The following is a 15,934-nucleotide window of genomic DNA, read 5'->3' on the forward strand; positions in this document are numbered from 1 at the left end:
GAATTCAGGAATCTGTAATCTCTACCTCTTTCTCTTTCTCTGTTCCTCCCCCCTTCCCTCCCTCCCTACCTCCTCTTTCTTCTTTCTCCTTCCTTTCTTCCCCTCATTCTTCCTACTCACACACATATACACAGCTATTTAAGGGGAAAATTGAAGGAAAAAAAACATTTGAAACCAATAGGAGAGTAGAATTTTGGTATTCTTATTATTCCTATATTAATAGTCGAGTATTGTTCTTAAATCAATGCCAAGTATCTCAGTTGTTTTCAGTAATCTACCAAAGTGCACAAAACTTGAAATATGATTATGTGAGAGAGCTCATCTGGCAGTATATACACTAGCTAGATACGTCTTAAAACTTCCTCTAATAAGTAATAGTTAAAAAACATGTCTGATAAATTTACTTTCTGGGGCTTCCCTGGTGGCGCAGTGGTTGAGAGTCCGCCTGCCGATGCAGGGGACACGGGTTCATGCCCCGGTCCGGGAGTATCCCACGTGCCACGGAGCGGCTGGGCCCGTGGGCCATGGCCGCTGGGCCTGGGCGTGTGGAGCGTGTGCTCCGCAACGGGAGGGGCCGCGACAGTGAGAGGCCCGCGTACCGCAAAAAAAAAAAAAAAAAATTTACTTTCTGAGTCCTGATGAACCTCTAAGGGGGCTGACAGTTTTCCGTTTGTTAGGCTAGCTTGTTTGAAGCCAAAAATGGTGCATGCCATATGCTCCAGCATTTGCACTTTGGATTGCTGTATTACTGTTTTTTTCTTTTGTTCTTTTTTTCTTCCTAAACAAAGTATATCTTTCCACTTCTAGTGCACTCGACAGATTATCTCTGAGAAGCTGGGCCGTGGATCAAGAACTGTGGACCTTGAACTTGAAGCTCAGATTGATATATTAAGAGATAACAAGAAAAAATATGAAAATATTCTAAAACTGGCTCAGACATTGTCAACCCAGCTTTTCCAGATGGTGCATACCCAAAGGCAACTCGGAGATGCATTTGCTGACCTGAGTTTGAAGTCACTAGAACTCCATGTAAGATGATTTGAAATAACTATTGGGGGGTGAGGGGGATGAAAATGGCAATAGGAGTATACTAAGAGGTAAGTTGTTACATTTCTGATTTGCTGAATTCTTAATAAAATTGTAATCTTGTGGTGTTCTTTAAGATATTTCATATAATTTTCAAGAAGGCCCAGCTGACTTCTATCAACATAGTGGTCCAGTTGTACCCTAAAGAAGATGTCATCTGGAGGTCTCAGGGCAAGGGAACTTGGTAGAGGAAAGGAAAAAGAGTACTCAGCCTGCTAGAGCCTAGAAAGAATCATAGCTATGTATATAGCTGGGTGTGGGTAGAAAGTAAATTCAGGCACCTGTTGAAAATCTCCTGCGTAGTCTCTGAATGTCCTAAGCAAAGAGTAGCTTGCTTGACTGGATTTGTGATACACTTTTACTGAAATCATTAGTGTAAAATTGTGAATTTTAGAATGAAATTACTTTTCTGTATATATCTATATAAGTATTCAGCAAAGCATTATTAACAATTTCTAATAATATCTTAAGTGACTCCTTTTATGTCTTTTTTTTCCTCACGTGGAGCCAAAAGGTACAGAAATTCCTTGCCTACAGACTTCTAACTTGCACAGTTAGATAATTTAGAGCATTAAATCATTTGATAATATCTAGTATCTTGGACAAAGAAAGTTTGGCTACAGATGACAATGTTGAGAAAAACATTGAGATTCAATTCTAACTGAGTCATTAGACAGTCAAAAAGAAGAATGAAACTAATTTTTAGGAAGCTGAGTTATCATAACAGCTGCAATTATTGAGTATCCACAATTTCAATATAATGGGCTAGGTGCTTTATAACCATTATATCATGTAATTTATCTAACGCTGCAAGAAATGTTATCCCCTGTTTATAGATGAGGAAGTTGAGGCCAAGAGAGTTTACGTAGTTTTTATAAACTCACAAAACAAATAAAAGATAGAATTGGAATTTATATCCAGGCCTTTTTGTTTCTCCATGATCTCTTTTTTTTTAAATAAGAATTAATAGCATTTTTTAAAGTATTTATTTTTTGGCTGCGTCGGGTCTTAGTTGCAGCACACAGCGCACAGGCTCTCTTTGTTGAGGTGCGCAGGCTCCAGAGCAAGTGGGCTCAGTAGTTGTGGTGCATGGGCTCTCTAGTTGTGGCGTGCAGGCCCAGTTGCCCTGTGGCATGTGGGATCTTAGTTCCCCAACCAGGGATTGAACCAGTGTCCTCTGCATTGCAAGACAGATTCTTAACCACTGGATCACAAGGGAAGTCCCTTTCCATGATCTCTTGCTGTCTCTTTAAATGGAATCTTTAGATGGTCTGTGACCCAGAGAAAAATCCCCACAGTATGGAGAGAGGTAGCCAGAGTATAGGGTCTGGGGAAGTGCTGCAGTAATGTTATCACTGATGCTATATTCAGTAGAACCTATTAATTATAATAGTTAACAGAGATTGGGGACTTACTATACACCAGATACAGTGGTTTATATGTGTATTAGCTCATCTAATGCTCAGTCTTAGCTAGTAGTACTTTTATTATCTTTCTTTTACAGATGTGAAGTCCTTTTTTTTTTAAACAGAACTGAGAGGATAATCCTCAGTATTCAAGTCCATTGGACCCAGTTTGAATTTTTGAGTTTTTCATTTGAGCATTTTTAACTCTTTGTAAGGATTGGTATTTCATGACTTTATTCTTTCTTGGAGGTCTTCCAATGAGAAAATTTACTTATGGTTTTAATAGAATAAAACTTGTTATCTTGCAACTACCATATGGGTCCATTGGAAATCAGACACGATATGGGATCTTAATGATCCTATTTTCCTATATCTTAAAACATTTTGCTGTTTCACCATCTTAGGAATTATTTCGTTATTACTCATCAGTGTTTTCCTACCATGTTAAAAATGACTAAGACAATAAGAAAACTAAAGAATGACAGCATTGCCTAGAAGAATGATACAATAGTGAGATAAATACTTTTTGTTTGTTTGCATTGCCAAAAAGAAATCTGGAGAAACTGTTTATGTAGTTGTTTGTTTTTTTTTTTAATGTTCATGCAACACAATTAAGAATTCTGGAATTTTTCATTTTTGCACATAATGGAAAGAGACTACAATACCAGATTAATACATTTCACAATTATTACACAAATCAGAAGATGACTGCAAAGAGATAGCAGTATTGACTCTTACCAATGATGGCAAAATTGGATAATATCAGTGAAATTGCGGGCTATAAGTATTCCAATGATGATATCCTATGTGAATTTTCTTAAAGAGTCATTGAATAATAATGTATTTTTAAGGACAAAAGGAAATACGGTATTGTGTTAGTCAAGATTCTCCAGAGAAACAGAATCAACAGGATACATAGCTATATAGAGATTTATTTTAAGAAATTGGTTCACATGATTGGCAAGGCTGCTACATCCAAAATCTGTAGGGTAGGCTGGCAGGCTGGAGACCCAGGAAAGAGTAGCAGTACAAGTCCAAAGGCAGTCTGCTAGCAGAATTCTTTCTTGTCCAGGGGAGGTCAGTCGTTGTTCTAGTAAGGTCTTCAGCTGATTGCATGACACCCACTCACGTTATGGAGGGCAGTCTGCTTTACTGACAGTACACCAATTAAAATATAAGTCTCATTCGGAAACACCCTCACAGAAACATCAGAATAATGTTTGACCAAATATTTGGACACTGTGACCCAACCAAGTTGATGCACAAACTATCTCAGGTATTTTCATTTAGTTAGTTGTTCAACAGGAGCAACTCCAACAAGCCACATTTTTTTAAAGAATCTGGACCATCCTGTTTTGCTAAGAAGACATGATATTACTTCTTTTATGATGTTTATGCACCAAAATATACTTGATGTATTTGTTAGTGAACAAATGCTGAAAGTAAATGTGTATACAAAAGTGATTTGAAGGAAATATATAATATAGAAATTTTTTAAAATTCATTGAATTGAACATTCTAATTGATATTTATAAATGTAAAATTAATGGTAAACTAGAACCTACTGGAGATGCATTTGAAATCTGGAATCAACATTTACAAGGAGGATATTTTTGTATCATTCAAGGTTTTCCAGAGAAAGAGCATCAGTAGGAGATACACACACACACACACACACCCAAAAGATTTATTTTAAGGAATTGGCTGACACTATTATAGGGATTGGCAAGTCTGTAATCCATAGGGTAGGCCAGAAGGCTGGAAACTTGGACAAGGTTTCTGTGTTACAGTGTTAAGACGGAATTCCTTCTTCTCCAAGAAACCTCAAACTTTTGCTCTTAAGACCTTCAGCTGATTGGATGAGGCCCATCATGTTATGGAGGATAATCTCCTAAAAGCCAACTTTAAACCACATCTTCAGTGTTTATCATCGTAAATGTTGATCACATCACAAAATCTGCACCTTTGTAGCAACATCTAGACTGATGTTTGACCAAACAGCTGGACACCATAGTCTTATCAAGTGGGCACATAAAATTAACCATCACAATCCACCCTTTGTCAACTTAGCAGCACTTATATGCATCTCTTTAAACCACACTTAATCTCCAAATCAAGACAATAAAGTCTTACTTCCGCCTAATGTGATATAACTATCCTGTGTACTATCAAAGACACAGCAACTCTTTCCCTAGAAGATGATGCAAAGTCCTTCCTTGGGTGAGGATCACTTTTTTCCTTGATCTCCTGAAACTTAAATACTATGGTGTTAAGTTAACAATAGCTATATGTCATGATATAAAGTTAATATATCTTATGTGATAAGGGAGGAAAGATAAGATAGGGAAGAAAACAAAGGTACTTGCTTTACACACACACACACACACACACACACACACACACACACAAACATTCATAACAAAGTAAGGAAGAAATAAGAATTATAGTCCTCATTTCTACAAATGGTCACATGGTTGTAGCTTCTTCCATTACCCATTCCATACTGCATTTGTTCTCAGGTAGCACTTCAATCTGTGGTGGTTCTTTGCCTGGTGAGGTGACCCAAACCATCATTCCTGAAAGGTCCAGACCATTAGCAGTCCTTCCTGAAATGGGCTGTTGTAGTTTTCCATTGAAATTAATCACAGGACATGGTAGTAGTAAGAGATCGCCTGGGTTCCAGGCTTACTCTTCCTTACCTCCATTGTGGAGGGACAGTCCAAATTCTCCTTGGTAATCAGGATCAGTCACACCCGCCAACACAGTAACTCCCTTCTTTGCCTGTTGGTTCTTTTTGAGGAAAAGTTTATAGAGTACAGTAGTGAAGAGCTGAGGTCCACTTCCTTCCACCTTATGCCATATTAACTGAGATTTCTGGAAAATACATAGTGCAGGGGCTGGCACATAGCGGCACTAGATAAATTATGATGGTTATGATAGCTGTTGTTGAGATTGTGACATTTGGGGGTTGAGGAAGAATTTATAGATTAGTCCAGTTTCTTCATTTTCTAGAGAAACAACCAATATCCAGCAGTAAAAAAAGTCAAATCTCCTGAAGGAGATAGGAAATGATCTTTTTTTTTTTTTTTTTTTGCTGTACGCGGGCCTCTCACTGTTGTGGCCTCTCCCGTTGTGGAGCACAGGCTCCGGACACACAAGCTCAGCGGCCATGGCTCACGGGCCCAGCCGCTCCGCGGCATGTGGGATCTTCCCGGACTGGGGCACGAACCCGCAGCCCCTGCATCAGCAGGCGGACTCTCAACCACTGCGCCACCAGGGAAGCCCAAGAAATGATCTTTTAATGAATGCCTGTCATCTGTCAGAAACTTTATACAGGTTGCCTTGTTAGACTTCCTGTCAAGCTTGTAAGGGAATTATCTTCATTTTATTAGTAAGGAAATGGAGGCCCGAAGAATTTGAGTTATTCATGAGAGACACAAATCCATTGAGTGGCAGAATCAAGATATGAATTCCCAAACTGTTTGAATTTCCAAACTGTTTGAATTTCCAAACTAGACGTTTACCATTTTATCACATGCCTTCCTCCTAGTTCTGTTGTACCATGGCACCTTATTAAATTGCATTTTCTCAATTTAGAGGGTAACATCTACATTGAGATTAGGAAAGCTTCCACAGTCCAAATTACTATCAATTGTCAATGAGTTCTTGTGATTCTAGTTTTTTTGTATTATTGTTTAAAATAACTCATTTGTGATTAATTAGGTAATAATAACTATTACTAAAACTTGGTGTTTTAGGTCCAATCATATGCTTCTGTTATTTAGTCCTAATGTATAAGTTGAATGGGAAATGGTGGTCATTTATATTTGGTACATTTACATCTGATAAATATTGTAAATAATGTAGGAGCTGCTGAAGAGAAAAAAAGTTCAAGTGTTTTGAAACTTCATTCTCTATATATAAAGCAAGTAAATTTTTAGATCAAGGAATTGTGTTGGCCTTTCTTCTTCACTGACAGATTAGAACTACAGCCCTGTTCTTGATATGTATACCCTTTGACTATTAAAATAATGTGTAAAATACCCCTGTCCAACTGAGAATACTAAAATAACTTATCAACTAAATGAAGTTTGAGGCATGTTTTATTTTATTTTCATTGCCAAAAAAGCATATTTAATTATGTATTTATAATGCATATACATATGTATATTTATTTATTTCTAGTGTCCTAATTGTTTTGTAACATTTACTACTATATCTCTTGTACCTTACTATAAAAAAGCTTTTTTATTTTAGCCAATTAAGTTTACAAATTATGCAATAAAATCTGAAGTTTTATACACATTTTCATCACAGAATTATGGGCGAGATTTACACTCATGAAACAGAACAGCGTCCATTTACTCCTCCTGTCTGCTTTGAATTTAGGGCTGTTTTTCTCATCTGTAAATATAGGATTCCAAATTCTGCTGTATAACATATCAATCTGCAGTGATTTCATCTTACAATACTCTGTTTTTTTGTTTATTTGTTGTTAGTAAAAGCACAGCTTTCTAGGTTATATAGATCTCCCTGTGGCTAAATTAGGACTTCTGGCATTTTCAAAGTTAATGTGGAATTGTGGATGTTAAGAACTTTTAGCAATGAACAGTGTTACAGGGATATGATACAATGACATATACTTTGTTGTACAGTGAATAGAAAAACTATGATATTTATATCCAGCTCAATTTCATATTTTTCTTCCTCTTATTTGGTGATTTTTTAATTTTGCCTTTTACCTCTTAATGAACACCAAAGAAAATAAGAACAATTGTGTGAACTCTTTCTAAGTTTTTTTTTAATGTTTTCTCCTATATTCTATTTCCAGTAACATTTATTTAGTCTTCAATATTGTAACTTATCTTGTACAAATGGTGCCAAAACTCTTCAGCTTTTCTGCCTTTTTAGTTTTTACATATATTGATTGATAGTCCTCTTATGTAATCCTTATCTGCCAATATTTGCAAATCAAGGGCTCTACAATTTTGAAGACTGAGTTCCAAGTAAAGAGTTACATGGACCTCTCTTAGATGGAAAATGCTTTCAGCATAATAAAGATAATTTTACTTTCTGTATTTATTAATTATTGAATATTCTATCACCTGGAAATTTAATTGTACCTATAGCACTAATGTTAAATTTGCATCTTCTAAAATTCTACTTAATTTAATATTACATTTTTTTCAGCTGAAATTTAAAAATGTTTTTAACAAACTCACAATTCTCAAATTGAATGATATATCTTATAATAAGATATGATCAAAGTTTTTATTTGGTCAGATGTGTTCCTGATAATCTGTTAACTAATCAAACTTAGACTGAAAGCTTTCTCTGCTCAAAATTTAGAGTTAGTCCTTGCCATTCATATGTTAAGGAGTCATGTGTAATGTTTGCTAAGCTAAGACTCAGTTTATTCAGAGAAAATGAACTAAAACTGGTGTTGAGTGATCCTTCCTCAGCTGTTTGTCCAGATAGATCTGAGCTTGGGAGTCAACTGGTTGCTAAGTTTACAAAGAAATGTGTATTGTTAATATTTATACTTTAAGGAGATTCAGTCAAAACACAAAAATTACAATCTATTTTATGTCTGAAAGTTTTAGCCAATTGTTACCTAATTTGGTTGTGAAAGTTAAAGTTTCTCTGATTAATAATCTGCTATAGTTTTCTTCTTAACAGCTGTGCTTACAGTATAATAGAAACAAAATGTAGAAATGAAAGTAATTTTTCTAGTACAAAGTAGTTTCACTTTTTAAAATTATTTGATTTTAGCTATGCCTCAGAGCTGAACAATTTGGTTTATTCGACTTTTTCTGTAATTCTGTAGCTAGTTGTGATTTAGATTCCTATTTATTTATTTAAACATTGAAAGAGAAAACTTCTAAAGCTAGATTTCTAAATCAGATATTTTCCCAATAGTGATGTGTTTGAGATTTTCTTTAGTCACATTTACTAATTTGTAACTGGATAAATTAAGATGACTTTTTTGTTTTAGGAGGAATTTGGCTATAATGCAGATACACAGAAACTGCTGGCTAAAAATGGAGAAACTCTTCTAGGAGCCATTAATTTTTTCATTGCCAGTGTGAACACTTTGGTGAATAAAACAATTGAGGATACATTAATGACTGTGAAACAGTATGAAAGTGCCAGGTAGGTATAGATTTTCATTATATTGTCTGTTTTACCAGGTGGTGCATAATTTGGTTAAGGTTTTGGGTTGCAAATAAGAGAAACTGACTCTGGCCAATATGGGCAGAAAAAGAATTTATTAGGTTATAGGGTAGCCCACAGAGCTAACAGAAACGCAGGAGAACAGATTCTAGAAACAAGCAAGAACCAAAGCCAAGTTAATGCCTCAGAAGAATCTAATTAGGGTACTTGATGCTGCTACAGCTCCCATAAATAAAAATTTGTAAAAGCTCCTGAGTACTTTGCTTCATTGCGTTGAGAGTATCCGGTTGAGCGTTGGCCATGTGCCCAAACCCTGCCTGCTAGGGAATAGGGAGGTGGAGGAGCTCCCGGCTACAGCTTCCTTGGAAGAGGACAGGGCCTTGTGTTCTGCCAGGTAGATACCAGATGCCCTTTCTAATCTGGCCTAAGCCTGCCTCTTCAATCATACTACCACTGCTTCCCTATAAGCAGTTACACTGCTTCCGCAACAGCCAGACTCATAGTTTCAATTTCTCTTGAATATACTAGCTCATTTCTGCCTCCATGATTTTGTTTATGTTGGTTATTCAGATTATAACCAGGCTTCACAATCTTCCAAATTTTACCTTTTACATAAATTAAAGTATTTACCTTATATTTTCATAGTTGTTTATAATGCAGTGTTTTCATACATCTTTTTTTTTTTTTTTTTTTTTTTTTTTTTGCAGTACGCGGGCCTCTCACTGTTGTGGCCTCTCCTGTTGCAGAGCACAGGCTCTGGACGCGCAGGCTCAGCAGCCATGGCTCACGGGCCCAGCCGCTCCGCGGCATGTGGGATCTTCCTGGACTGGGGCACAAACCCGTGTCCCCTGCATCAGCAGGCGGACTCTCAACCACTGCGCCACCAGGGGAGCCCTCATACATCTTTTTATACACACACACACACACACACACACACACACAATTTATCTCATAACCATCCTGTTAGGTAAACAAAATGCATATGAATAGGTACTTAGAAATGTCTAAAAAGTAGCAGATCTACGATAGCATTTTTCAACTTTGATTCTAGGCCCAATTTTTTTCCCCCACTCATTCCTGTCCCCTTTGAGTTTTTTTCCTCTGAACACTTGATTTCTTTATTTTCTCTTATACTTTTTATAGCATAGTTGAAGATAGTGCAAACTTTACCTTTTGGATATATAACTTTACTTTTGGCCTCTTGATGTAGTTTAATGATGTGAGAAATGCCTATGAAAACTCTAAACTCATCTAGTCTTTTTGCTATTGAGTGCTTATTCTTAAGTATATATGTCCTTATGCTTTATATAGCTAAAAGCCCAAACCACTTGGAAAGTTAACTTTTTTTTTTCTTAAAATTTATTGGTGGTAGTTACTGAAAACAGTTTTGTACCTTATAAACACTTATACAATTCCAATTCAAGCTATAAAGTGTTACTACCATGTTCTGTCTGTAGCATACCTTTTTACACACACCCTCCTTACTCTCCTGAAACTCTTTTTTTTTTCTATTGAACTATAGTTGATTTACAGTATTGTGTTAGTTTCAGGTGTATAGCAAAATGATTCAGGTATGTATATATTCTTGTTCAGATTCTTTTCCTTTATAGGTTATTACAAGATACTGAATATAGTTCCCTGTGCTATACAGTAAATCCTTGTTGTTTATGTATTTTATATATAGTGGTATGTATCTGTTATCCCTCCCCCCTTTCCCCTTTGGTAACCAAAAGTTTGTTTTCTATGTGTATGAGTCTGTTTCTGAGTTGTAAATAAGTTCATTTGTATTATTTTTTAGATTCCACAAATAAGTGATATCATGTAGTATTTGTCTTTCTCTGTCTGACTTAGTTCACTTAGCATGGTAATCTCTAGATCCATCCATGTTCCTACAAATGGCAATATTTCATTCTTTTTTATGGCTGAGTAGTATTCCATTGTATATATGTACCACATCTTTATCCACTCATCTCTCAGTGAACACTTAGGTTGCTTCCATGTCTTGGCTATTGTAAGTAGTGTTGTTGTGAACATTGGGGTGCATGTATCTTTCTGAATTAGAGTTTTCATCTTTTCCAGATAAGAGCCCAGGAGTGGGATTGCTGGATCATATGGTAACTCTATTTTTAGTTTTTTAAGGTACCTCCATACTGTTTTCCATAGTGGCTGCACCAATTTACAGTCCCACCAACAGTGTAGGATGGTTCCCTTTTCTCCAGACCCCCTCTAGCATTTATTTATTATTTGTAGACTTTTTTTTGATGATGGTCATTCTGACTGGTATGAGGTGATACCTCATTGTAGTTTTGATTTGCATTTCTCTAATAATTAGAGATGTTGAGCAACCTTTCATGTGCCTAGTGGCCATCTGTATGTCTTCTCTGGAGAAATGTCTATTTAGGTTTTCTTGCCTTTTTTTTTTTTTTTTTTTTTTTTTTTGCGGTACACGGGCCTCTCATTGTCGTGGCCTCTCCCGTTGCGGAGCACAGGCTCCGGATGCGCAGGCTCAGCGGCCATGGCTCACGGGCCTAGCCGCTCTGCGGCACGTGGGATCCTCCCGGACCGGGGCACGAACCCGCGTCCCCTGCATCGGCAGGCGGACTCTCAACCACTGCGCCACCGGGGAAGCCCTCTTGCCATTTTTTGATTGGGTTATTTTTTTGATATTGAGTTGTGTGAGCTGTTTGTATAGTTTGGAAATTAAATCCTTGTTGGTAACATCGTTAGCAAATATTTTCTCCCAGTCCATACATTGTCTTTTCGTTTTGTTTATGGTTTCCTTTGATGTGCAAAAGCTTATGTTTGATTAGGTCCCATTTGTTTATTTTTGCTTTTGTTTCTATTGCCTTGGGAGACTGATCTAAGAAAATATTGCTACATTTGATGTCAGAGAATGTTTTACCTATGTTCTCTTCTAGGAGTTATAAGGTGTCATGTTTTATACTTAAGTCTTTAAGCCATTTTGAGTTTGTTTTTGTGTATGGTGTGAGGGTGTGTTGTAACTTCATTGATTTACATGCGGCTGTCCAGCTTTCCCAACACCACTTGCGGAAGAGACTGTCTTTTCTCCATTGTATATTCTTGCTTCTTTTGTCAAAGATTAATTGACCATAGGTGTATGCGTTTATTTCTGGGCTCTCTGTTCCATTGATCCATATGTCCATTTTTGTGCCAATACCACGCTGTTTTGATTACTGTAGCTTTGTAGTAGTATCTGAGGTCTGGGAGGGTTATGCCTCCTGTTTTGTTCCTTTTCCTCCAGATTGCTTTGGCAGTTCTGGGTCTTTTGTGGTTCCCTACAAATTTTAGGATTATTTGTTCTACTTCTGTGAAAAAAGTCATGGGTAATTTGAATAGCGATCTCATTAAATCTGTAGATTGCTTTAGGTAGTATGGCAATTTTAATAATATTAATTTTTTCCAATCCAAGAGTGTGAGATATCTTTCCATTTCTGTGAGTCACCTTCAGTTTCCTTTATCAGTGTTTTATAGTTCTTAGCATATAGGTCTTTCACCTCCTTGGTTAGGTTTATTGCTAGGTTTGTTTTATTTTGTTTTGTTTGTTTTGTTTGATGTAATTTTAAATGGGATTTTTTTTTCTTTTATGGAAGGTTAACTTTTGATCTTTGCACAAGAAAAGATGCTTCTATCCTATGCTGTGTTTGTAATTTTCAGTTTAGTATTAACATACTAAATCAGATTCTTACCAGATCTCAATCAGATTCTTAATGACTTGGATAGGAAGGTCAAGACAAATAGCTGTGGTTGTCAGGTGGGAGAAAGACACAGATGGATCTGTGTGCCTTATTTAGGATTTGGGCTTGTTTTTTTATTTTTCTTTATTGTTTGAAGTATTTACTAACATTGTATTAAAATCAGAAGGTGGGAACAAAGAAACAGAAGAAATCTATCAATATGATTTCCCTCGATAACATTGCAGGAATGTCTCAATAAGGTATCTTCCAGTGGGACTTGCTTCAGCTCCCAGTAATTGGTTTTCCAGTCTCTGTTTAAATCCTTTCATGGGCATTGCCAGTATTTTTCGAAGTATATACATTATTTCAAAGTATATACATTTATTATGTAAATTTTTCACTTCTGTAAACTCTGGTTCTTTTCCAAATCTATCTATTCCTTACTCTTAGTATCCTAATTTGTTTTCCCTTTTACCTCTTTAATCATTTTAAGCATTCTTATTTTCTAGTCTAAAAAGATTTTAAATATGTGCTTTTGAAGATGAAAATTCTTTTGTTCCAAAAGTACCCCCTATCACTTCCCAGTTAAGAACTACATGAATCTAGTTTCTATAGACTTTGTAATTGTCCACCTGTCCTGAAATATATTTTAGCTACTATTTTTAGTTTTAGGTATTTTAAAATATAAAATATATTTCATTTGAAGTATGTCATATGTTTCTCTTCAGCCTTAATTTCTAACATGCTTTTAAAAATATTAACCCATATTAAAGAAAGACAAATATATTAGATGTCACTGTTTGTACAGAAAACATTTTATATTTAATTTGCAAAGGAGAAAAATAAGCCTCTAGAGGTTAAATGGTTTGTTCCCAGGAATCAATTTCAAAGCCAAAATGAAAACCCATGGACTCCTTACCATCTATTTTTGATCATTAGGCCTCAAGCCTGAACTGGACTAATCTCAAATTCTCACATCTAATTATAAAAAATAATTTTCATGTCTTATGATGAGGAATCTGACTTAATGTACAATGTGATATAAAATCTCAATTTATCCAATGTATAGGTTTGTTTAAAACTTTTGAGCAAAATTATAAACCAGGTTATATGTACTTGGTAGCTGGTTATCAGGAAACCTTTAGAATACCTCTGTGTGTACTTTAAAAACCAACAACAGTAATGACCTCATCCCATAATTTATTCTCTTTTATTGAAATTGCAATATATGATTTTATTCATTAAGCTTAGCTTGGTGGTTAACTTTTCTGTACATTTATGGAGTAGCTGAGGCATTGACTAGTTGTAACACTAAATCATTGTCTACTGTGGGATAACACTGAAAAAGAATCCCAGATTAAAAGTTTCTCAGTAGCTGAATTTTCTTCTCTGTCAAAACCAGAATTTATTGAGTTTTAGGGCAAGGGTCAGCTATTTGATCAGCACAAAAAGTGGCAGTTTAGGCAAATGTCCGGGTGGCCTTTTAATGCTCCCTATTATGTATTGTACAAGTATTTCCTAGCTGTCTGGTGCTTCGTGTATAGAAAATCTTATAACAGCCCATTCAACACTTCTCCATAGCAGCACCAACAAGGGAGCCTATTGTGGTCAAAACTTTTCAGATGTGGACACCTGTTCTCTAAAAGTTTTATAGAAGCCATAAAGTAACCAGCTATCACTAACTTTATTGGTATGGACTCAGGGCAGACTGGCAACCTTGAAGTGAAGAGTTGCATTTTGAAAACTTAGTATACTTCTCTTCCTAGTGTTAATGAACACTGTTAGATAAGCTCTTAGGGGAAGTTTTAGTTTGACACCATCTACAAACTGGATATAAATGAAAGGATATAAGCTCAGTATTATAACTTTGTGTTTAAATTAATTGCTGTTATTTAAAAGTATACCCGAGGCTATGAGGAATATTTGTCTTCACATTAAATCACCACACATTACTGTTTATTTTTGTCTACTTCTCTCTCATTTTTTACTGTTTTTAGTATGTTTGCTTCAGGCCATCCCTCTTCTAATTTGGCTGAAATAATAAGCACTCTAAACATATTAGTTATTAGCAGATGTCCCAAGTACTTTGTACATATATTTTTTTGTGGAGATTATTATTCCCATTTGTAGATGAAAAACTGAAGCAGAAAGAGAGAAAAAAAAACTAGCTCAAGACTTTAGAGCCAGTGAAGGGCAGACTGGTCATGCAATTTGGCCATAGAACCCATGGAATTTAACTTGCTATTCCCATGTCAGTCTTGCCTCCCAAATTTTTAGTAACTGTCCCCTCCTCCTTAGCTTTACTGCCATTATCCTTCCTGATTTAGTGACTCATTTCTCTTTTGCCCAGTCTTCTAATTGGTTTCCTTGCTTCTGATTTCTTAATCTTCTACTCTGGTCCATCCTCCATGCCTTACATTACCACTAGAGTCACCTTTCTATCCTGAGCGAATAGAATGTGTCACTTTCTAGATCAAAGTTCTTCCATGGCTTTCCGTCACTTGTCCTACTGGAGTCAATCTGATCCCTTTAATATGGCCCTGCTTAATCTCAATCCTGCCTTCCTGTCTGATACTAATTCCTTTTGTTATCTTATTTCAACTTCAGGTTCTAAATTATTGAATTACTTCCCAAATGTGTCATGGTATCTTACAAATCTATGCCTTTGTTCATGCTGTTCTCTTCCTGAAATATTCTACCAATTTCCCGGCCCCAATCCACCTCATAAACTCTTACCATCCTTTGAAATTTAATTGTTTTAATTCTCTTCTGAGATGCCTTTTCAGATACCTGATTAAGTAATTCTTCCTCTTGATTTCCACCATACCTTATCTTCCTTCCCCCATGGCAGTATCCATTATCTCATTTTGTTGTTGTGTTTAAGAGCTTCTCTCCCTCTAGGCTGTTAGCTTCTTGAAGATAAGCTATGAAGATGAGCAGATAGTTTTCCTTTCTAGCACAGTGCCTGGAACATAAAATGTTAATACTTAATGTTTGTTGAATGAATCATTGTATCAATGAATGAACAAATGATATGCTTTTGACGCTGAAAGATAAAGTTACTAAATTTAGTACGAGTTGAGAATAAATTAGGCTTGGTGTGAGGGACTGATGTGTTCTTTCTCAAGTCGTATATACATTCTAGAGTAAGTTGTTTATTAATTCCTGAAATAGATATGAATTGTACTACAGATATTTTAATAAAGAGCTTTAGTTTTAGGGCATAAGTTTGTGGTGCTGATTTTGACTAAATTAGAGATCGCTTTGCTTCTTCCTAGCTGAGTACTGAATAGTTGACACTGCTAGATAAGTCACTGTTTAATTAGCAAGGTAATGCTATACCTACACGGGTGCTTTGACAGAGGTATTGTAACCTGCTGTGGGATTGTGGTTTGTTGGTGGTGGGGTAATTATTTCAGTTAGTGGTGGGAGAGTATTAGGAGAGGCATCTCAGGGAGCACAAGGTGATGAGTGCTCTGTAGTAGATGCCACTGTCACATTCTAAATACTAATGTTACGGAAATCCATCTAGAGTTCCCATACGGTAGTCACTAGGCACATGTGTCTATGGAT

The 15,934-nt window shown here is 36.1% G+C and overlaps 1 protein-coding gene across 4 annotated transcripts in view; it reads left to right on the plus strand.

Moving 5' to 3' along the window:
- The window catches only part of ARFIP1 (ARF interacting protein 1), a 135,375-nt gene that overhangs the window by 88,384 nt on the left and 31,057 nt on the right, over positions 1-15,934 (plus strand). For all 4 annotated transcript variants that reach the window (XM_060012165.1, XM_060012168.1, XM_060012167.1 and 1 more), the window contains 2 exons: positions 808-1,029; positions 8,488-8,645. In XM_060012165.1, coding sequence (XP_059868148.1) covers positions 808-1,029; positions 8,488-8,645 — 380 coding nt within the window. The remainder of the gene's footprint in view (positions 1-807; positions 1,030-8,487; positions 8,646-15,934) is intronic.

This window comes from Delphinus delphis, chromosome 5 (assembly GCF_949987515.2).
Source record: "Delphinus delphis chromosome 5, mDelDel1.2, whole genome shotgun sequence".
Classification (NCBI taxonomy): Eukaryota; Metazoa; Chordata; class Mammalia; order Artiodactyla; family Delphinidae; genus Delphinus; species Delphinus delphis.